We start from the raw sequence: 23465 nt of genomic DNA on the forward strand, positions 1-23465 counted from the left end.
AAAAAAAAATAAAAAATAAAAAAAAATAAATTACATGCTACATACATACTACATGCATACTACATACATGCTACATTCATACTACATACTACATACATGCTACATTCATACTACATATATACTACATGCAACATACATACTACATATATACTACATGCAACATACATACTACATATATACTACATGCATGCAACATGCATACTACATATATACTACATGCTACATACATACATACTACATATATGCTACATACATACTACATACATACTACATGCATGCTACATACATACTACATATATGCTACATACATACTACATATATACTACATGCATGCTACATACATACTGCATGCTACATACATGCTACATGCTACATACATACTACATACATACTACATACATACTACATACATACTACATACATACTACATATATACTACATGCAACATACATACTACATATATACTACATGCATGCAACATGCATACTACATATATACTATATGCTACATACATACTACATATATGCTACATACATACTACATATATACTACATGCAACATACATACTACATATATACTACATGCATGCAACATGCATACTACATATATACTACATGCTACATACATACATACTACATATATGCTACATACATACATACTACATATATGCTACATGCATACTACATACATACTACATGCATGCTACATACATACTACATATATGCTACATACATACTACATATATGCTACATACATACTACATATATACTACATGCATGCTACATACATACTACATGCTACATACATACCACATATATACTACATACATACTACATGCATGCTACATACATACCACATACATACTACATACATACTACATACATACTACATGCTACATACATACTACATACTACATACATACATACTACATACATACTACATGCATGCTACATACATACTACATATATACTACATGCATGCTACATACATACTACATGCATGCTACATACATACTACATGCATGCTACATACATACTACATGCTACATACATACCACATATATACTACATACATACTACATGCTACATACATACTACATATATACTACATGCATGCTACATACATACTACATGCTACATACATACCACATACATACTACATACATACTACATGCTACATACATACTACATACAATACATTCATACAATACATACATAGACATACAGTACATATAACATAGAGTAACATACTTACCAATACTTGTCACATTGTTCCCCGAAGCCATTGTCTTTTACGGAATAAATATTAACATAACAAACCACAAAAATACTCACCCACGATCCGAAGCAGTCCACGAGTGTGTCCCACGACGATCTTGGGTAGAGAACTGCAGCATCAGCTGTTGCTGCCGTTCTCTACCGGCTGCAGGAATCCAATGACGGAAGGTAGGTATCCTTCCGCACTGTATTCCTCCGCCACTTAAAAAAAAAAAAAGTCCCTAGTCTCACTTTATGCCATTGCTGCGTGGGAATTTCCCACACAGCAATGGCATAAAGTGAGACTAGGGACTTTTTTTTTTTTAAGTGGCGGAGGAATACAGTGCGGAAGGATACCTACCTTCCATCATTGGATTCCTGCAGCCCGTAGAGAACAGCAGCAACAGCTGATGCTGCAGTTCTCTACCCAAGATCGTCGTGGGACACACTCGTGGACTGCTTCGGATCGTGGGTGAGTATTTTTGTGGTTTGTTATGTTAATATTTATTCCGTAAAAGACAATGGCTTCGGGGAACAATGTGACAAGTATTGGTAAGTATGTTACTCTATGTTATATGTACTGTATGTCTATGTATGTATTGTATGAATGTATTGTATGTAGTATGTATGTAGCATGTAGTATGTATGTAGTATGTATGTGGTATGTATGTAGCATGTAGTATGTATGTAGTATGTATGTAGTATATATGTAGTATGTATGTAGTATGTAGTATGTATGTGGTATGTAGTATGCATGTGGTATGCATGTAGTATGCATGTAGTATGCATGTAGTATGCATGTAGTATGCATGTAGCATGTAGTATGCATGTAGTATGCATGTAGTATGCATGTAGTATGCATGTAGTATGCATGTAGTATGCATGTAGTATGTATGTATGTAGTATGTATGTATGTAGTATGTATGTATGTAGTATGTATGTATGTAGTATGTATGTATGTAGTATGTATGTATGTAGTATGTATGTAGTATGTATGTAGTATGCATGTAGTATGTATGTAGTATTTTTTTTTTTTTTTTTTTTTAACATTTAACACATTAGCCGGATGATGGGACTACTACTGTCCCATCATTGGCTAATGTGTCAATCACTGTCATGGTAGCAGGCATCGCCAGATGGGACTTGTAGTCCCATCGGACGATGCTTGCACAGACCCCCAGACATCAGCACAGCCCCCCGGCAGGCCGGCACAGCCCCCCGGCAGGCCGGTACAGACCCCCACAGGGTGCACAGACCACCGGCAGGCCGGCACAGCCCCCCGGCAGGCCGGTACAGACCCCCACAGGGTGCACAGACCACCGGCAGGCCGGCACAGCCCCCCGGCAGGCCGGTACAGACCCCGGGCAGTCCACACAGCCCCCCGGCAGGCCGGCACAGCCCCCCGGCAGGCCGGCAGAGACCCCCGGAAGGCCCGAAATGACGGCGCATCATGATGCGCACACACCGCGCATCATGATGACGTCAGGCTGTCAATCAACTTTGAACTTCCGATTCCGATGCCGACTTCCGATATTGAAAAAATATCGGAAGTCGGTATCGGAATTCCGATACAGCAAGTATCGGCCGATACCCGATACTTGCGGTATCGGAATGCTCAACACTAGTCGGTATGCTCCTTGATGTGCTCTGCATTTGAAAGACATGTATGGGTCACGTCTACATTTACCCTTGAATTTATTTCCATGCAAACCATAATGGGTGATGAAGATACACTAAGTCCTATGGCTAGATCATCAATATGTAAAGACCCCATAAACATTAGACTTTTGGCAGCCATAGCCACCGATATTGGCATGCTCGCCACATACTCCAATATGCATAGGGGCCTTCCAACTCTCCTCAGACAACATATAATTTCTGACTACCATTCTTTTTTTTGAGGAGAGAATGATCCTATGTATGGAGGAGTGGGAAAGATAGTTGCTTGCCATTAGATTGGCTGAACCATTATTCATCTGACAGGTATTATGTATGTATGGGACCCCTTAGTCATGGAAGAACACGTTAAGCAGACCTGCAGCTCAAAACCTGCCAGGGAGGTGTTAGGCATCGGGTTCCGGTCTCCGCCCAGCAGGAATCCCAGGCCTTGCCATCTGCGGTCTCCCATTCCTCTCCGGCCGCAGTGGAGCCTGCTCAGCAAAGATGTCAGTCTCGGCATCTTGCTGCTGTTAGCTTGGCTACTGCTGCTAATCAGGGTTCAGCTATTGTAACCTGCAATAGCCAGCAGCAAGCAGCTCCTGGGACTAAGTCCTTCTTTTGGTCCACTGAGCATGCCCGTGGGAAGTCCTCTCATTGGAGGTCTGAGGTCATATGCTCAGGTCCTATTGCTGCTCACATTGGAGCACTAGGAAGGTCCCAGAAGGACACTGCTATAAAAGAGATGCATGGCCGCATGGTCATGCGCTAGTATAGACTCATAATGTTGTTGGTGTCATGATCTGAATTTGATCTGACAGTTTTAAAAGCACAGAGTGAACTTTTTTTCCTTTTGGCAAGTTGCCAAAGTGACTTGACTGTCCCCGGTGGTGGTTAGTGGTATCGCACTTTAGGTTTAATGCGCACATAATTATGAATCAGGTGTGGGGCTCTATAAATGAGTCTCAGGGTGTGTAATCACTGCTGGTGATACTGATTCATTCATTGATTCTGAGTTGGTGAGAGCCTGGTGGAAGGATGGAGCTGAGGAGGAGTCCTGCGCAGCTTAGCCAGGGGGGACGTGTGCCAGCTATGGTGTCTGGACGAAGGGCTGGCATGGCGTGGTGGGGTCGCAGTGATGGTGTCGGCAGGAAGTATCTGCTTGGACTGGTGGAGTGGCGACTATGGAGAGTGGCACTCACCATGTGGGACTTGGCTGCTGAGCTGGACTCAAGCATGCTTGCCTTCGTGGCAGAAGCTGAACTCATCTTTGGGACTCTGTTACTAAGCAGCAGCAACTGGTGGTGGACTCTGCTCCAAGGCTGCACTATGGTGAAGGACCCTGTTATGGTGATGGATCCGGGTGGAGGAGAAGACGCACGCAGGTGGAGGGCTCTGTTGCAGGAGCATAAGCACAGAGCATAAAGCTAAGTGGAGACCTCCTGAGCTCCCCTGAGCCAGTGTCCCTGCACTCCTTACGTTGCCTATACAGGCTCCGCACCTGTCACCGCACGCGAACCTTAACCCCTTGCTCGCCCTGAACCTAAACCCTCACTAGGGAGTAGGCCGGTGCGGAAACTAATCCCACCACTGCACTAATAACACACATGAGGGAAAGAGACAATACAGGGGGACACCACTTAGCTTTATGCTCTGTGCTTATGCTCCTGCAACAGAGCCCTCCACCTGCGTGCGTCTTCTCCTCCACCCGGATCCATCACCATAACAGGGTCCTTCACCATAGTGCAGCCTTGGAGCAGAGTCCACCACCAGTTGCTGCTGCTTAGTAACAGAGTCCCAAAGATGAGTTCAGCTTCTGCCACGAAGGCAAGCATGCTTGAGTCCAGCTCAGCAGCCAAGTCCCACATGGTGAGTGCCACTCTCCATAGTCGCCACTCCACCAGTCCATGCAGACACTTCCTGCCGACACCATCACTGCAACCCCACCACGCCATGCCAGCCCTTTGTCCAGACACCATAGCTGACACATGTCCCCCCTGGCTAAGCTGCGCAGGACTCCTCCTCAGCTCCATCCTTCCACCAGGCTCTCACCAACTCAGAATCAATGAATGAATCAGTATCACCAGCAGTGATTACACACCCTGAGACTCATTTATAGAGCCCCACACCTGATTCATAATTATGTGCGCATTAAACCTAAAGTGCGATACCACTAACCACCACCGGGGACAGTCAAGTCACTTTGGCAACTTGCCAAAAGGGAAAAAAGTTCACTCTGTGCTTTTGAAACTGTCAGATCAAATTCAGATCATGACAGTTGGTATGTGTGATGATGAATGCATGAATCTGGTGAATGACTCATTAAATTACCCCCTCCTTTGATATGCATGAGTTAGGGTATTTGAGTCAGCGCCAACAGGTGGCTATCCTCCCTCCACCGGGCTCCTAGCACTCGCACACTAGCGTCCGATGGTGTCGCCCACTGCTGGGCACTATCGAACTGCGGCAAGTGACAGCAGCACTGTGCACACTTGCGCGCATTATCAATTATAGTGACTCTTGCTGGCACCGCAGTCGCTGCACCGAGCTCTAGCGGTCTAGAGGGACTCCAGTCCTGCGGTCTAAGGGCCGAGTCATGTGACCTTACGCTATGCGCTCCTTCTGCCGAGTCCTGTGCTGTTAACAGGCTCTGGCGTTTCTTTTAGCGGCTCTGTGAAGCAACAGAGTTCGCCCCTGTGTAGACCGGGTCAATGGTTAACCCGCCGGTGTTCACTTTCTACTTCGCCATTACTAAGCAGCAGTTTTCCATCTCTGCACGGTGGACACCAGGTTGCAATCTCACTTCCTTATATTTTATATTTAGTGCGATCCACAACCCTAACAGGGAGGGACAGAGCTCCAGTCCAAAACCTGGGAGGGAGTACAGAGCTGCAGCTTAAAATCTGGGAGGGAGGATAGAGCTGCAGCCAAAAACCTGGGAGGGAGGACAAATCTGCAGCACAAATCCTGGAAGGGAGGGGCAGAGCTCGAGCCCAAAACCTGGAAGAGAGGACAGAGCTGCAGCATAAAACCTGGGAGCGAGGACAGAGCTGCAGCACGAAACCTGGGAGGGAGGACAGAGCTCTAATTCCAAACATGGGATGGAGGACAGAGCTGCAGCACAAAAAGAAATAGGAGGTTGGACAAAGCATCATCCTGATTTTCTGATGAGATAAGTATATTTCTACAGCTGTCTATACATATGAGATAGCTGAAGGCTGCTCATTGATTTGGATATCAACAATTTCTCCCAATTCCCCCCCCAATACATTAACGTCTGGCTCATAAAAACTGACAATTACTTCAGATGTGGTTTGGAATGAAAAATTAATCAGTAAAAATGGTGACATCATGTCACCAGTATCAGGCTATATTCAACAGTAGTGACACCTGTGAAAAATTATCAAATCACAAATGACTCATCACAAGGGGAGAGTCACTGTCCTTTTTTTCACTTGGTTTCATAAATAAACCCTTGTGCTTAACTCCTTCCCGACCCATGACGCCTATGTAGGCGTCATGAAAAGTCGTGCCTAAACGACTCATGATGCCTACGTAGGCGTCTGCGGGTCGGGTGATCGGGGTCAATGAAAGGTCACCCAACCCGCGCGCACACAGGAGGGGTGGCTTAGCCCCCACGTGGCTAAGATCGCTCTGATTAGCTGTTGAAAGTGAAGCAGCCAATCAGAGCGATAGCAATATTTCATCAATGAAATTTGGTGAAATATTACAATCAAGCCATGGCCGATGCTGCAATAGCATTGGCCATGGCTGGAGACACTGATGAAACCCCCCACTGACTGACGGCACTGATCGGCTGCCGCCACCAACTGATGGCAACGATCGGTCGCCACAGTCATCATCAGCTCTCCTCCCCCTTCCCTCCGCTGCCCCCAGGCCTTCCGATCCCCCCCTCATCCTCCCCGGTACCTCCTGTCCCTCTGGCCGTCTCAGTGTCCCACATCATGGGCGCCGCCATCTTGGAAAATGGCCGGAGCACGCGCAGTGCGCCCGCTGGAATCTGCCGGCTGCAGATTCATTCATTTATTTTGATCACTATGATAAACTCTCACAGTGATCAAAATAAAAAAAAGTAAATAAACCCCCGTTTATCACCCCCATAGGTAGGGATAAATAATAAAATAAAGAAAATATTTTTATTTTTCCATTAGGGTTAGGGATAGGGTTGGAATTAGGGTTAGGGTTGGAATTAGGGTTAGGGTTAGAACTAGGGTTAGGGTTAGAAATAGGGTTAGAATTAAGTTTAGGGTTGTAATTAGGGTTATGGTTGAAATTAGGGTTAAGATTAGGGTTAGAGGTGGGTTGGGGTTGGGATTAGGGTTAGGGGTGTGTTGGGGTTAGGGTTGTGGTTAGGGTTATGATTAGGGTTGGGATTAGGGTTAGGGGTGTGTTGGGGTTAGGGTTGGAGTTAGAATTGAGGGGTTTCCACTGTTTAGGCACATCAGGGGGTCTACAAACGCGACATGGCACCACCATTTATTCCAGCCAATTTTGCGTTCAAAAAGTCAAACAGTGGTCCCTCCATTCCGAGCCCCAACGTGTGCCCAAACAGTGGTTTACCCCCACATATGTGGTATCAGCATACTCAGGAAAATTTGCACAACAACTTTTGGGGTCCAATTTCTCCTGTTACCCTTGTAAAAATAAAAAATTGCAAACTAAAAAATCATTTTTTGAGGAAAAAAAATTATTTTTTACTTTCACAGCTCTGCATTAAACTTCTGTGAAGCACTTGGGGGTTCAAAGTGCTCACTATGCATCTAGATAAGTTCCTTGGGGGGTCTATTTTCCAACATGGGTCACTTGTGGGGGGTTTCTACTGTTTAGGCACATCAGGGGCTCTGCAAACGTAACATGACGCCAGCAGACGATTCCATCAAGTCGGCATTTCAAAACGTCACTACATCACTTCTGAGCCCCGACGTGTGCCCAAACAGTGGTTACCCCCACATATGGGGTACCAGCGTACTCAGGAGAAACTGGACAACAACTTTAGGGGTACAATTTCTCCTGTTACCATTGTGAACATAAAAATTAGCGGGCTAAAAAATCAATTTTTGAGGAAAAAAATATTTTTATTTTCACGGCTCTGCGTTATAAACTTCTGTGAACCACCTGGGGGTCCAAAGTGCTCACTTTGCATCTAGATAAGTTCCTTAGGGGGTCTAGTTTCCAAAATGGGGTCATTTGTAGGGGAGCTCCAAAGTTTAGGCACACAGGGGCTCTCCAAACACGACATGGTGTCCGCTAACGATTGGAGCTAATTTTCCTTTCAAAAAGTCAAATGCGCCCAAACAATGGTTTCCCCACCACATATGAGGTACCAGCGTACTCAGGACAAACTGGACAACAACTTTTGGGGTCCAATTTCTCCTGTTACCCTCATGAAAATGAAAAATAGTGGGCTAAAAAATCATTTTTGAGGAAAAAAAAAGATTTTTTATTTTTTCTGCTCTACATTATAATCTTCTGTGAAGCACTTGGGGGTTCAAAGTGCTCACCACACATCTAGATAAGTTCCTTCTGGGGTCTAGCTTCCAAAATGGGGTCACCTGTGCGGGAGCTCCAATGTTTAGGCACACAGGGACTCTCCAAACACGACATGGTGTCCGCTAACGATTGGAGCTAATTTTCTATTCAAAAAGTCAAATGGTGCTCCTTCCCTTCTGAGAGCTGCCGTGCGCTCAAACAGTGGTTTATGACCACATATGAGGTATCAGTGTACTCAGGAGAAATTGCCCAACAAATTTTAGGATCCATTTTACCCTATTACCCATGAGAAAATGAAAAAACTGAGGCTAAAAGAAATTTTTTGTGAAAAAAAAAAGTACTTTTTTTTACGGATTAATTTGTGAAGCACCTGGGGGTTCAAAGTACTCACTATGCATCTAGATAAGTTCCTTGGAGAGTATAGTTTCCAAAATGGGGTCACTTGTGGGGGAGCTCCAATGTTTAGGCACGCAAGGACTCTCCAAACGTGACATTGCAACCGCTAAATATTCCAGCATATTTTCCATTCAAAAAGTCAAATGGTGCTCCTTCCCTTCTGAGCGCTGCCGTGCGCCCAAACAGTGGTTTATGACCACATATGAGGTATCGGTGTACTCAGGAGAAATTGCCCAACAAATTTTAGGATCCATTTTACCCTGATGCCCATGTGAAAATGAATAAACTGAGGCTAAAAGAAAATTTTTGTGAAAAAAAAGTACTTTTTTTTTACAGATCAATTTGTGAAGCACCAGGGGGTTCAAAGTGCTCACTATGCATCTAGATAAGTTCCTTGGAGAGTCTAGTTGCCAAAATGGGGTCACTTGTGGGGAAGCTCCAATGTTTAGGCACACAGGGGCTCTCCAAAAACAACATGGTGTCCGCTAAATATTCCAGCATATTTTCAGTTCAAAAAGTCAAATGGCACTCCTTCCATTCTGAGTGCTGCCGTGCGCCCAAACAGTGGTTTACATGTTACCCATGTGAAAATGAAAAAATTGATGCTAAAATAAAATTTTTGTTGGAAAAATTAAAATGTCCATTTTTTCCTTCCACGTTGCTTTAGTTCCTGTGAAGCACCTGAAGGGTTAATAATCTTCTTGAATGTAGTTTTGAGTAGCTTGAAGGGTGCAGTTTTTAGAATGGTGTCACTTTTGGGTTTTTTTCTGCCATATAGACCCCTCACAGTGACTTCAAATGTGAGATGGTCCCTAAAAAAATGGTTTTGTAAATTTTGTTGCAAAAATGAGAAATCGCTGGTCAACTTTTAACCTTTACAACTTCCTAACAAAAAAAATATTGTTTCCAAAATTGTGTTGATGTAAAGTAGACATGTGGGAAATGTTATTTGTTAACTATTTTGCGTCACATAACTCTCTGGTTTAACAGAATAAAAATTAAAAATTTGAAAGTTGCAAAATTTTCTAAATTTTCGCTAAATTTCCGTTTTTTCACAAATAAACGCAAAAATTATTGACCTAAATTTACCACTAACATGAAGCCCAATATGTCCCGAAAAAGCAATCTCAGAATTGCTAGGATGCGTTGAAGCGTTCCTGAGTTATTACCTCAGAAAGGGACACTGGACAGAATTGCAAAAAATGGCCAGGTCATTAAGGTCAAAATAGGCTGGGTCATGAAGGGGTTAATGTGTTGTCATACAGGAAAATATATATTAAAAAAATCAGATTTCAGCCACTATTGTTCCAGTGTTACGTAGAAGAACATGGTGATCTGTGTGGCTTTGATGAGCCTCCATCCCTCTTCCTTTACTGTAATCTATAGAAGTGGATGCTAAAAGTCCTCATGTCACCAAGATCAGCTAGTTTTAAATATAAATACCTTTATACATGTTTACATGAAGATCCTATCAATTGATATTTACCATAGGGTCATGTAGCTGCCATAGGGCTTTTGGAGAAATAGGGCACAGGCTTGATTAGTTTCATTAGCTCTGCTGCTGACTAGCAAGAACCTGTGCAGAACCCTCCAAAAAAGCTGTACAGAAAGACGCAAACACCAAGCCTACCAGTCATGGGTAAAAAAGCCACACTAATTATTGCCCCTTATCTTCTATATATACCACTGTTGTTGCTGTATATAGAATAAAAATGTAGTGTTCTAGTGAATACAACTTTGGCTTTGCTACAGCAAACAGGCATTGAGTAACAGGTTTAGTTGCACAGTTAAATAAGCTCCGTTACAGCAACGTTCCGCCACATTTTAGTGGTTTGGATGCTACACTTACTTGGGCAGCTCAAATATTTTTCTTTGTCAGAAAGACATTATTTGTCATATGTCCAGAATGCAGGCATTCAATAGCTGTACCTGTCAATGATTAACTACTATCAGCTGCTATATTGTTGGCCAGCCTCTCCCTACTAGAAATGTCAGGGAAAATGTTCTTTGCTTCTTTCTGAATTAAACATAAGAAATGGTTCTGGGTGAACTTTACTCTCCTAAAACGACTATTTAGATTACATTTGTAATACAGATGAGATTTATGGTGTGTAGTGAATAAACTTTAACGGCGAGTGTTTAGGTAAATACTGTATCCTTACGAGCAGGTAAGGGATATGTGCATGATATTGTTTGAGTAACTAATCACATAAGCGATGGTATGTTAAGCTGGCCATACACATTTAATGTATATTATCAAACCACAGGCCCAGTCAGGCATCTACTGTGTATAGGGGGCCTCTTGACTCTTCCCAAACAGCAGATGTGGAGTCAGATGAGGACATACATGCACATGTGTAGGGGCTAGGGAAGATAGGTAAGATGGCCAACAGCTATCTGTGTTCAGCTTTACAAATCTTCACTGTATTCTACAAAACCATAACTTTGGGGAAATTAAGTATTTGAAACACTGCCAATTTTGCAAGTTTTCCCACCTAGAAAGAATGGAGAGGTCTGTAATTTTTATCATAGGTACACTTCAGTTGTGAGAGACAGAATCTAAAAGTAAAAATCAGAAAATCACATTGATGGAGGCTTCAGATCTACCATAGTCCCTCAGCCTCATATGCATTTAAACTAAAATGCCAATTTTTCATTTATGAAGGGACTGGCCATGGAAAGGTATTGCTGGACTTGTCATTGACAAAGAAACATGCATATATAAATATATGGGTGGTACCATCGTCGGGGTACCTCAGGGCTCAGTCCTTGGCCCCCTTCTCTTCTCTCTCTACACAGCCCCAATTGGACAGACCATCAGCAGATTTGTGTTTCAGTACCATCTTTATGCTGATGACACACAACTATACACATCATCCCCTGACCTTACCCCCGCTGTACTACAGAACGCCACTGACTGTCTGTCTGCTCTCTATCTGAAACTCAACCTCTCCAAAACTGAGCTTCTGCTCCCGCCATCTACTAACCTCCCTAAATCTGACATTTCCCTCTCTGTGGGTGGCACCATAATAACACCCCGACAGCAGGCTCCCTGTCTGGGCGTTATGTTTGACTCCGATCTCTCCTTCTCCTCCCATATACAATCTCTTGCCCGCTCGTGCCGCTTACACCTAAAGAACATCTCTAGAATCCGCCCTTTTCTCACCATGGAAACAACAATAACCCTCACTGTCGCCCTGATCCACTCCCGCCTGGACTACTGTAACGCTCTATTAATTGGCCTCCCCCTCACTCGACTCTCCCCTCTCCAGTCCATCCTTAATGCAGCAGCCAGGGTTGTCCATCTGGCTAATCGCTTCTCGGACGCGTCAGCTCTTCGCCAGTCGTTACACTGGCTGCCCATTCATTACAGGATACAATTCAAAGTACTTGTTCTCACCCACAAAGCTATCTACAGTGCGGCACCCCCTTACATCTCCTCCCTCATTTCTGTCTATCGGCCTAACCGACCACTGCGCTCTGCAAATGACTTTCGACTAACCTCTGCCCTAATCCGTACCTCCCATTCCCGACTCCAAGACTTCTCCCGTGCTGCGCCAATCCTCTGGAATGCTCTACCCCAAGATATTTAGGACCATCCACAACTTGCATAGTTTTAGGCGCTCGCTCAAAACACATTTGTTCAGAGCGGCCTATCACATTCAGTAATCAAAGTCATTTTATGCTTGTGTGTGTGTTGCCCATTCACTATCTCCATCTATCCCCCACCCCCTGAAGATGGCTGGACCATCATTGTAAATACATCATTGTAAATACAAACCTGTGCTTTGTATCGCCCCCACCTCATTGTAAATTGTAAGCTCCCACGAGCAGGGTCGTCTTATTTCGCTTTAATTATTGTATTGTTAACGTTATTACTTATGACTGTTGTGTTTGAAACTGTTCAACTGTAAAGCGCTGCGGAATATGTTGGCGCTATATAAATAAAGATTATTATTATTATTATTATTAAATAGTTTTGGGGGGTGAAATCCTACTGACAGATTCAGTTTAAGTTTCATGAACTCAAATATCAGTGTAATATAGACACGTGATAAAATTCCCTATGAGATCCCAATGGGCACACATTATATCTAGACAATTTGCTTGTCCCTTAAAGTTTTCATGACACATTATCGTACGAGTGTCCTACAAATACTCTTACCTCACTAAGCCTGCAACATTCATCCATATATTCATCCAGGCTGTCACTTGTTGGACATCTTTTTAATTGATGCAAATTCTGGATATCTTCAAAAGTGTCTTTGTAAAAGTCATCCATGGCTTTTGTTTCCTCCTCCTTTGTAGAAGAAAGCTCTGTATTAAACAAAGCAATGGCTGAAGGTTCATTTTCCTCATTACATGGAGGTAAGTCTAGCTCTTCCTCTTGGCAGTCAATAAAATCTTCTACACTATTTTCATTCTCGTCACCATGTTCTTTACTAAGGTCCGTGTGGTCTTTAAATGTCTCTACATTGGAAAGGAATGTGTGGGTCACATCTACAGTTGCTCCTCCATCGCTTATTTCCATGTGACCCACAGTGGGTGAGGATGATGCACTAAGCACCCCAGAATCACAGGATGAATCCCGGCTGTGCATTACAAAACTCTTCTCGGAACCTTTGGGAGTAGAAGGTGAGTTTGCCCCACTTGGCATCTCAACCCCAGAATCCTCTGACTCAAACTTGTACATCCTCTTGAACTGCTGAAGAGGGTCACGCACTGGCAGTTCACATATATGATCTTCTTTAGCTGGAACATCAGACGGACAATCTGAAGCCGCATCTGTGTGATCAAACCGATCTCCATTCAAACTGGGAGCACTTATAGAGTCATTTTCATATTCATTTATTAGTTTCTTCATGTGGGTCAGCACGACTTCCCCTTCGGTTGAGACACTTTTCTTCCCTGTGGAAACAGAAAAAGGTGTAAAATACTGAATCGTACGCTGAAACAATGCAAAGAGAATTATTTGTAAAGCATACTGTTTTTGTTACTTTTCAGGTAATTTACACTATAATTAGAATTATTTAGCAATTCAAGGATAATTTACAAACAAGAAAACTAATTTCTTTAGGTTTCCATAGTAGGGGACCAGTACAAAACACCTTTACCAGTGTTTACCAATCACTCCACATTTCAACTTTAGGGTGTTTGTAGTGTAATTAATTTTACATACTTATGGAAATATTTATAAAGAATCCCTTTCAGTCCTGGAGAGTTTTAGCCTGTAAAATCAAAAGATTATCTTAGTTTTTGCTTTGCCACATTTTGACAAAACAGATTTTTGTTCCAGATTGTCTGTATGAGTTTGTGTTTTTTTTTGTCTGGAAATGAAAAACATTTCTACTTTCATATTCTCTTTGTAGTTACAGAGAATCCAAGTATGTCTACATTATTTGATGTCTTCCAGTTATTATTTTATTCCTTTTATTATTTATTGTACATATACACATACACACGCTTGCAAAAATATTCACACTTTTGTCTTTTTTACCTATTTTGTTACATTACAACCTGTGTTTAAATATTTGTGTAATCCAATTTGTGTGTGATGCATCATCACTAAGTAGTCTAAGTTGGTGAAGTGACAAAAAAAATATAGGCATAAATTAAATTTATGGGATCAAATAACAAAAAATTGGCATGGACATATGTATTCTCCCCTTTTGCTCTGAAGCCCCTACAAATGTCTGGTGCTAGCAATTACCTTCATAAGTCACAAGCTTAGTGAAAGGAAGTCCACCTGTGTGCAATCTAAGTGTCACATCGACTGTCAGTATATACACACCTTTTCTGAAAGGCAACAACACCACTAAAGAAATTGTCCACAACTAGGACAACCCCTTTTTGATTCAAATGTTTGGCCCCCTAAAAGTAATAAAGCTTATACTCACCTCTTGTGCCAGTGCCGTTCCCATAGTGTCGGCAGTCACTTTCCCAAGGGCTTTTGTGCGGTGTTGTGACACCTGACATCGGCGCCCAACCAGTGCTATCAAACATGAAGAGGATGTCCAGGATCAGCTGCAGCCCAGACTGCCTCTTTGTGATCGAGACGGTAACGGCGCTGGCACGGAAGGAGAACATAGGTTTTATTTTAGTGGGGCCAAGCATTGGGTATGACAAGAAGTTGTCCAAGTAGTGGACTTCTTTAAGCAAGAGGCACCAATAATCAAACAACACCATGAGTACCAAGGAAATGGCCAAGCAAGTCAGGGACAAATTTGTTGAGAAGCACAGATCAGGGTTGGGTTATAAAAAAAATATCCCAATCTCTGATGATCCACGGAGCACCATCAAATACATTATGGTAGTCATAGAAAATTTTAAAATCTCTGAAGCCAGTAGTGAAGGGGCATTCCCCCTCTTCCTTCTACTCACTCTCTTTTGTAGTAGGACTTGAGCTGATAAAAAACAACTGACAGTTTGAATCTCCTGACTCAGATAAGTGCAATGGACATAAAGCAGTATGAAATCTTAATTAACATGCAGGAGCTCCTTTTACGACAAAACACCCCAGCAATACCAATTAGGATGTCTTTTGCACGTAGACAAAGAATAATAGTTTGGATAGGTAATTGAGACAGGAGAACGCTTTCCAGAGGGTTGGATAACAATAGGGTACCTGTGTTTTCACATATATAGCGAGGTGGAAGGGTCTTTGTTCCCAGGAAATGCATTTTGAATTTAAGTGACACTGTGGTTTACTGCAAGGGAAATGCTACAATAGCCAGCCCAAACATATGTCTCCAGAGGAAAATTATGAATATTGGAGCTTGTATAAGTCCAATAGTAATGGGACATACATTTTCAGCTTCAGGGTGAATAGGGGAATATGCATATTTCTTCATAAATGTAACACCTGCCTATAAGCCCCAAATCCATAGTGCCCAGATAACTGACACCAACCATGTTATATTTTATATCTGGGCAACAGTAAAATCTCAATTTAAGATATGGCGGCAATATGAAAATTCTGCAATCATCCAGAGAGTAGTTATTGCATAAGTTGAGAATTTCATAAAATCCTGAGGGGCTGAGAACAACCCACAAACCAGCCCACATAAGTTCATCAAGGAGGTTTTGTTGGTGCAACTCGTGCTGATAAAAATTCAACCTGAATTATGATCTTGGTCATGTAGAGAGATACATGTTGAGTATGCATGAATCCTGTTAGCTGAACATCCCTAGTCGAAGTGCTCTCTTTCAGCTAAGTTGACTCATCTCTTTGAGCAAAGTAGTAAGTTTCTTCCATAATTCCTTTTTATTCTATGTACTGTATATGCTGTATTATTTTGTCCCCTTTGTAAAATCTTTTGTATACTTTTTATATACACTGCCTCGTTTGGATTAAATATAAAATGTAATAGTTCTGTTCCTTTTGTTCTGTAAGCCACACTCCGAAGCCATATGCTACCAAAAATCATGCGTCCAGTCAGGCTGTAAAAACGACTGGTGGTGGCAGCTAAAAAATCTTTCTTGTGTCATCATGGAGTACACAGTGTCTATATCGGAGGAATATACATATATTCCATGCTTTGGAATTGGAGATCTATACACCATAGATTCACTGTTAGTTTCCTGATAATCGGACTATAAGTGGAAATAGCCTACGACCTCCTCCATTAATCGTCAGTCAATCGTGCAATTGTCTGGACAATTGGGGGAAGCAAAGAGCTGTTCGCTTCAAAGATAACGGCGGATGGATGTGAGATAATTGGTGTCAGCGGTGGGTTGTCCCCTCCTAGACAATGAGCAAATGGAAAGACCAAAGCACCGCAACAAACTTGCCAAGTGAGGGCCGCTCACCAAATCATTCTGTGGGGATGTCTTTCAGCATCAAGAATAAGGGAATATGGTGCAAGTTGAGGGGAATATGGATGGTGCAAAACACAATGATATTCTTAAGCAAAACCTGTTTGTCTGTCAGTGATTTGAGACTGGAACACAGGTTCACCTTCCAACAAGACAATGACCCAAAGCATACTGCTAAAGCAATACTCGAGTGGTTTAAGAGGAAATGCGTTAATGTTTTGGATAGTTCTAGTTAAAGCCCAGACGATAATCCATTTGAGAATCTGTGGTCAGACTTGAAGATTGCTCTTCACCAGAGGAAACCATCTAACTTGAAGGAGTTGGAGCAGTTTTGCCTTGATGAATGGGCAAAACTCACAGTGGCAAGATGTGGAAAGCTCATAGAGACTTATCCAAAGTGAATTGCAGGTGTAATTGCCACAAAAGGAGGTTCTACAAAGTACAGGGGTAAATAGTATTGCACACTGAATTCAGAATGCCTACATGCCAATAAACAAGAAAAAAAAATACAGAAAAATGTCAACAAAAAGCATGTTACAAAATAATAATAATAATTGTTTAGAATTTGCTACTCTTATCCCTTAGGTTTTTAAAAATAATCCAAACACCTTTTGATACAAGAAGAAACTGTGTGTTAACCAAATTTATAGAGCACCTTCTCGTTTCTGGAATTTTACTGAAGTCCAAGAAAACAATGTTATAAATCGTCTTGAAGAAAAATGAAACCTGCCAGACATTCACTCCCTTTCACTAAGATGTTGAATTTTCTTGCACATCCAGAACAAATCCAACACGCGCCTGCTGATCTTAAGAAATAATTCACGAGTAATATCCACAAGTCACACAAACATCTGACCTTGCTTGCTCCTGAATCGGTAATATGTAAGGATGCTGGCAGGAAGTATTTAGTAATTAAAACTGTACTTTTCAAGCAATTATTGAGTCAGAGGATTAGTTCAGTAGTTTCATGGCACAGTATTAGTGGTAGCATTAGCTCTAGCTGTTATTGCTCACAAAAAAAACAGAAGGATTCAGTTTGTGCAAGAAATCTGGTGGATTTGTCTGACATTGGTCTAATGCAGGAGTCCCCAACCTGTAGCTCAGGAGCCACATGTGACTCAGGTTCCCATGAATTGTGGCTCAGGGTCCCATGAATTGTGGCTCGTGACTGTCTGTCAGCTTGGTGCATTAGGTCCAGGACTAGCAAACAGCTATGAAGAGAATATCTCAAAATGGTGAATTTTGTGAGTAGCCCTGCACAGAAGAGCAGATCTGGATGCACATATATTGTCTTGGGGTTTAGAGATGATTTCGGTATGGTACGCTGAAGGATGGTACTACCTGTTAGAGGAGGTTCTTGAAGCTGAATGTGACAGTGTGTTGGGAGAATACTGAATGGGGGAACATCAATGTTTGGGCCAATATGGCCTTTATCAAGGAAATTTATCTGGATAAAACATAACAAAATAAAGAAAATAAGAAATTACAGGACCGATCACATATCACATAATTAACGAGAAAAGGAAAAAGGACATAGTTCTGTCACAAAGATTCTCAACCTCTTTTTAGGACACAACGGAAAGGAACATTTTCATGCTTGCACTGTCTCCAGGGCTCAAATACAACCCCTGGCAAAAATTATGGAATACCAGCCTTGGAGGATGTTCATTCAGTTGTTTAATTTTGTAGAAAAAAAGCAGATCACAGACATGGCACAAAACAAAAGTCAATTCAAAGTGCAACTTTCTGGCTTTAAGAAACACTAAAAGAAATCAAGAACAAAAAATGTGGTAGTCAGTAATAGTTACTTTTTTAAACCAAGCATAGGGAAAAAATTATGGAATCACTCAATTCTGAGGAAAAAATTATGGAATCACCCTGTAAATTTTCATTCCCAAAACTAACACCTGCATCAAATTAGATCTGCTCTTTAGTCTGCATCTAAAATGGAGTGAGCACACCTTGGAGAGCTGTTGCACCAAGTGGACTGACATGAATCATTGCTCCAACATGAGAGATGTCAATTGAAACAAAGGCGAGGGTAAATCGTCATGCAATGTTGCAAAAGATGTTGGCTGTTCACAGTCAGCTGTGTCTAAAATCTGGACAAAATACAAACAACATGGGAAGGTTGTTAAAGGCAAACATACTGGTAGACCAAGGAAGACATCAAAGTGTCAAGCGTCACCGGAAACTTAAAGCAATATGTCTCCAAAACAGGACATGCACAACAAAACAAATGAGGAATGAAAGGGAGGAGACTGGAGTCAACGTCTGTGACCGAACTGTAAGAAACCACCTAAACGAAATGCGAATTACATACAGAAAAGCTAAACAAAAGCCATCATTAACACATAAACAGAAAAAAACAAGGATACAATGGGCTAAGGAAAAGCAATCATCGACTGTGGATGACTGGATGAAAGTCGTATTCAGTGATGAATCGCAAATCTGCATTGGGCAAGGTGATGATGCTGGAACTTTTGTTTGGCGAGATGAGATTTATAAAGATGACTGCCTGAAGAAAACATGCAAATTTCCACAGTCATTGATGATATAGGGCTGCATGTCAGATAAAGGCACTGGGGAGATGGCTGTCATTACATCTTCAATAAATGCACAAGTTTATGTTGATATTTTAGATACTTTTCTTATCCCATCATTTGAAAGGATGTTTGGAGGTGATGAAATCATTTTTCAAGATGATAATGCATCCTGCCATAGAGCAAAAACTGTGAAAACATTCCTTGAAAAAAGACACATAAGGTCAATGTCATGGCCTGCAAATAGTCCGGATCTCAATCCAATTGAAAATCTTTGGTGGAAGTTGAAGAAAATGGTCCATGACAAGGCTCCAACCTGCAAAGCTGATCTGGCAACAGCAATCAGAGAAAGTTGGAGCCGGATTGATGAAGAGTACTGTTTGACACTCATTAAGTCCATGCCTCAGACACTGCAAGCTATTATAAAAGCCAGAGGTGGTGCAACAAAATACTAGTAACGTGTTGGAATGTTTTTTTGTTGGTTTGTTTTTCATGATTCCATAATTTTTTCCCTCGGAATTGAGTGATTCCATAATTTTTCCCCTATGCGTGGTATAAAAAAGTAACCATTACTGACTACCACATTTTTTGTTCTTGATTTCTTTTAGTGTTTACTGAAGCCAGAAAGTTGCCATTTGAATTGACTTTCATTTTGTGTCATGTCTGTGATCTGCTTTTTTTCCACAAAATTAAACAACTGAATGAACATCCTGCAAGGCCGGTGATTCCATAATTTTTGCCAGTGGTTGTATTACCAAGGGAGAAACCGTCACACACCCTAGATCAGGTAAAAGATTTCCCATTAAAGTTTTTTTCAGTTGTGAGTCCTCATATGTTATCTACTCAGTTAAGTGCCCGTGTGGTCTCGGATACGTTGGTGAGACTACCCAACATATCTGAGACCGCATTTCACAACACAAATCTACAATTTGCTGTAAAAAAACCATGTTGCCGATACCAGCTCACTTTATTTTTAACAATCACAGTATCTCACAACTCCGCTATCAGGTGATTGAACGCATACCTATGCCCAAGAGAGGTGTAAACAGAATACAGTTACTAAAAGAGAGGGAGGGCTATTGGATTTATGTCCTTCAAACCCTAGAACCATTTGGCGTTAATAGGGAATATGAGGTTTTCCATTGATCAATATCAGTCATTTCATAGATAATATCAAGTTATGCATTGATATTTTCGTCTGTTTTATTTTACATTTATGTATCACTTTTATTTATCACTTATGTATTGTTTTGTAATAATTTTGTATCTTGTTTATTTTTCCACAGACTTAATGCCGGAAACCAGGTATTCACCCTTCGTCTTTATCCCTCTCTTTGGTGCAGGTTTGTCCTATCCTGACTTCATCTCTTACATCAGAACCATATCATCAATCATTCCATATTACCGGTATTCATTGGACGCTACAACATAATAGTGTTTTTTTATGCTATCAAGCATGCGCCATCAGATTCTTCCACCTCAACCACGCACGCGTGGTAGCTTTGTTTCCTTATGCCCCACTTCCAGCAGCTCTGGCTTTATATGCATGCACCACTCACTATAATACAGCGCAGTAGCTTTCTTCTTCATGCCCCACTTCTGGCCATTCTAGCTTTGTGTGCATGTGCCACAATTTCATAATTATAAACCTTATCCCTTTGTTTTTACAGTTTCAAAGTAATTTTCTTTCTCCGTTGAAGTGATGTGGGCCCTTAATGAATGATTTAATATGATTTATTTTGTGAATGAACTATGTCCTTTTTTTCTTTTTTGTTTTTCTTTTCTCGTTAATTATGTGATATGTGATCGGTCCTGTAATTTCTTATTTTCTTTATTTTGTTATGTTTTATCCAGATAAATTCCTTGATAAAGGCCATATTGGCCGAAACGTTGGTGGTACTGTGTGACTGATCATACCAATAAATATAAAGGAACTTGATTTTTATGCCTCAGGTTTTTCTTTCTCTTTATATTTTGCCTTTTCCTGACGGCATTATATTTTGGCTTAATACCCCCTTTATCATTATACTGATTGTGGGGACAGCCCCTGTATCTCAGTGTACTTCTTTGGAGTGATTTATGTGGAAAAGCTTTGGTTATGATTATACCTGTGATGGGGGCTTTGGTTGACACTACTTTGTGGGGGGTTGAAGCTGGATGTGGGTCATGACCCTCTCAGTGCTTTATGTGTCTCTCAAGGTCAGAAAAGTTGGGGACCACTGGTCTAACTTGTATGGGAGCATTCAACCTTTAACAGATGTGATTGTATCACAGTTAGAACTCATTCAGACGTACTGTATTCTCATATGAGTGCCATTTGTGCTTTTCACAGATAGCATTTGTATCTTTAATTGTCTATGGGACCATTCACAAGTCCGTGATTTTTCATGGACCGAGAAGTTCACTGAAAATTGCTGAGACATGTCTGATTTTGATTCAACGGTTGGATAAATATCGCAATGCAAGTTAAGGGGGCTGTGAAAAAATTGGATGATATCTGAGTGTGGTCTAATATTCAAGGATGTCAGAAAGGAAAAGATGAAGAAAAAAATTATTAACACTTGGACCACCCTCTCATTAAAGTTTGATCAAATGATTGGTCCGTTTTCTCGTACGTGGAAAAATACTGATGCGTGAATGAGGCCTTAAAGCTAGCTATAGGATATCAGAATAAGGGCTCATGCTGACGACCGTAGTTTCGTACCGAGTGCGATGTGACAAAACATTGGATCACACTAATCTTATTCTATGGAGCTTTGCATACAGTTGTGGCCAAAAGTATTGACACCCCTGCAATTCTGTTAGATAATACTCAGTTTCTTCCTGAAAATGATTGCAGACACAAATTCTTTGGTATTATTATCTTCATTTAATTTGTCTTAAATGAAAAAACACAAAAAGAATTGTCCTAAAGCCAAATTGGATATAATTCCACATCAAACATAAAAAAAGAGGGTGGACAAAAGTATTGGCACTGTTCGAAAAATCATGTGATGCTTCTCTAATTTGTGTAATTAACAGCACCTGTAACTTACCTGTGGAAACTAACAGGTGTTGGCAATAACTAGTGTTGAGCATTCCGATACCGCAAGTATCGGGTATCGGCCGATACTTGCTGTATCGGAATTCCGATACCGACTTCCGATATTTTTTCAATATCGGAATTCGGCATCGGAATCGGAAGTTCAGTTGATTGACGGCCTGACGTCATCATGATGCGCGGTGTGTGCGCATCATGATGCGCCGTCATTTCGGGCCTTCCGGGGGTCTCTGCCGGCCTGCCGGGGGGCTGTGCTGGCCTGCCGGGGGGCTGTGTGGACTGCCCGGGGTCTGTACCGGCCTGCCGGGGGGCTGTGCCGGCCTGCCGGTGGTCTGTGCACCCTGTGGGGGTCTGTACCGGCCTGCCGGGGGGCTGTGCCGGCCTGCCGGTGGTCTGTGCACCCTGTGGGGGTCTGTACCGGCCTGCCGGGGGGCTGTGCCGGCCTGCCGGGGGGCTGTGCTGATGTCCGGGGGTCTGTGCAAGCATCGTCCGATGGGACTACAAGTCCCATCGGGCGATGCCTGCTACCATGACAGTGATTGACACATTAGCCAATGATGGGACAGTAGTAGTCCCATCATCCGGCTAATGTGTTAAATGTTAAAAAAAAAAATACTACATACATACTACATGCTACATACATACTACATGCTACATACATACTACATATATACTACATACATACTACATACATGCTACATACATGCTACATACATGCTGCATGCTACATACATACTACATACATACTACATGCATGCTACATACATACATGCATGCTACATACATACTACATGCATGCTACATACATACTACATGCATGCTACATACATACTACATGCTACATACATACCACATACATACTACATACATACTACATACTACATATATACTACATGCATGCTACATACATACTACATGCTACATACATACCACATACATGCTACATACATACTACATGCTACATACATACTACATATATACTACATGCATGCTACATGCATACTACATGCTACATACATACCACATACATACTACATACATGCTACATACATACTACATATATACTACATGCATGCTACATACATACTACATATATACTACATGCATGCTACATACATACTACATATATACTACATGCATGCTACATACATACTGCATGCTACATGCATGCTACATACATACTACATACATACTACATGCTACATACATACCACATATATACTACATACATACAATACATTCATACAA

The 23465-nt window shown here is 41.7% G+C and overlaps 1 protein-coding gene across 1 annotated transcript in view; it reads right to left on the minus strand.

Annotated features, from left to right (window-relative positions):
• Nucleotides 1-23465, minus strand: part of LOC141098247 (uncharacterized) — a 129735-nt gene that overhangs the window by 79607 nt on the left and 26663 nt on the right. The window contains exon 2 of the mRNA XM_073585876.1: nt 12985-13727. Coding sequence (XP_073441977.1) covers nt 12985-13727 — 743 coding nt within the window. The remainder of the gene's footprint in view (nt 1-12984; nt 13728-23465) is intronic.

The sequence above is a fragment of the Dendrobates tinctorius genome, unplaced genomic scaffold (assembly GCF_039654945.1).
Source record: "Dendrobates tinctorius isolate UK_male_01 unplaced genomic scaffold, ASM3965494v1 ptg000089l, whole genome shotgun sequence".
Lineage (NCBI taxonomy): Eukaryota > Metazoa > Chordata > Amphibia > Anura > Dendrobatidae > Dendrobates > Dendrobates tinctorius.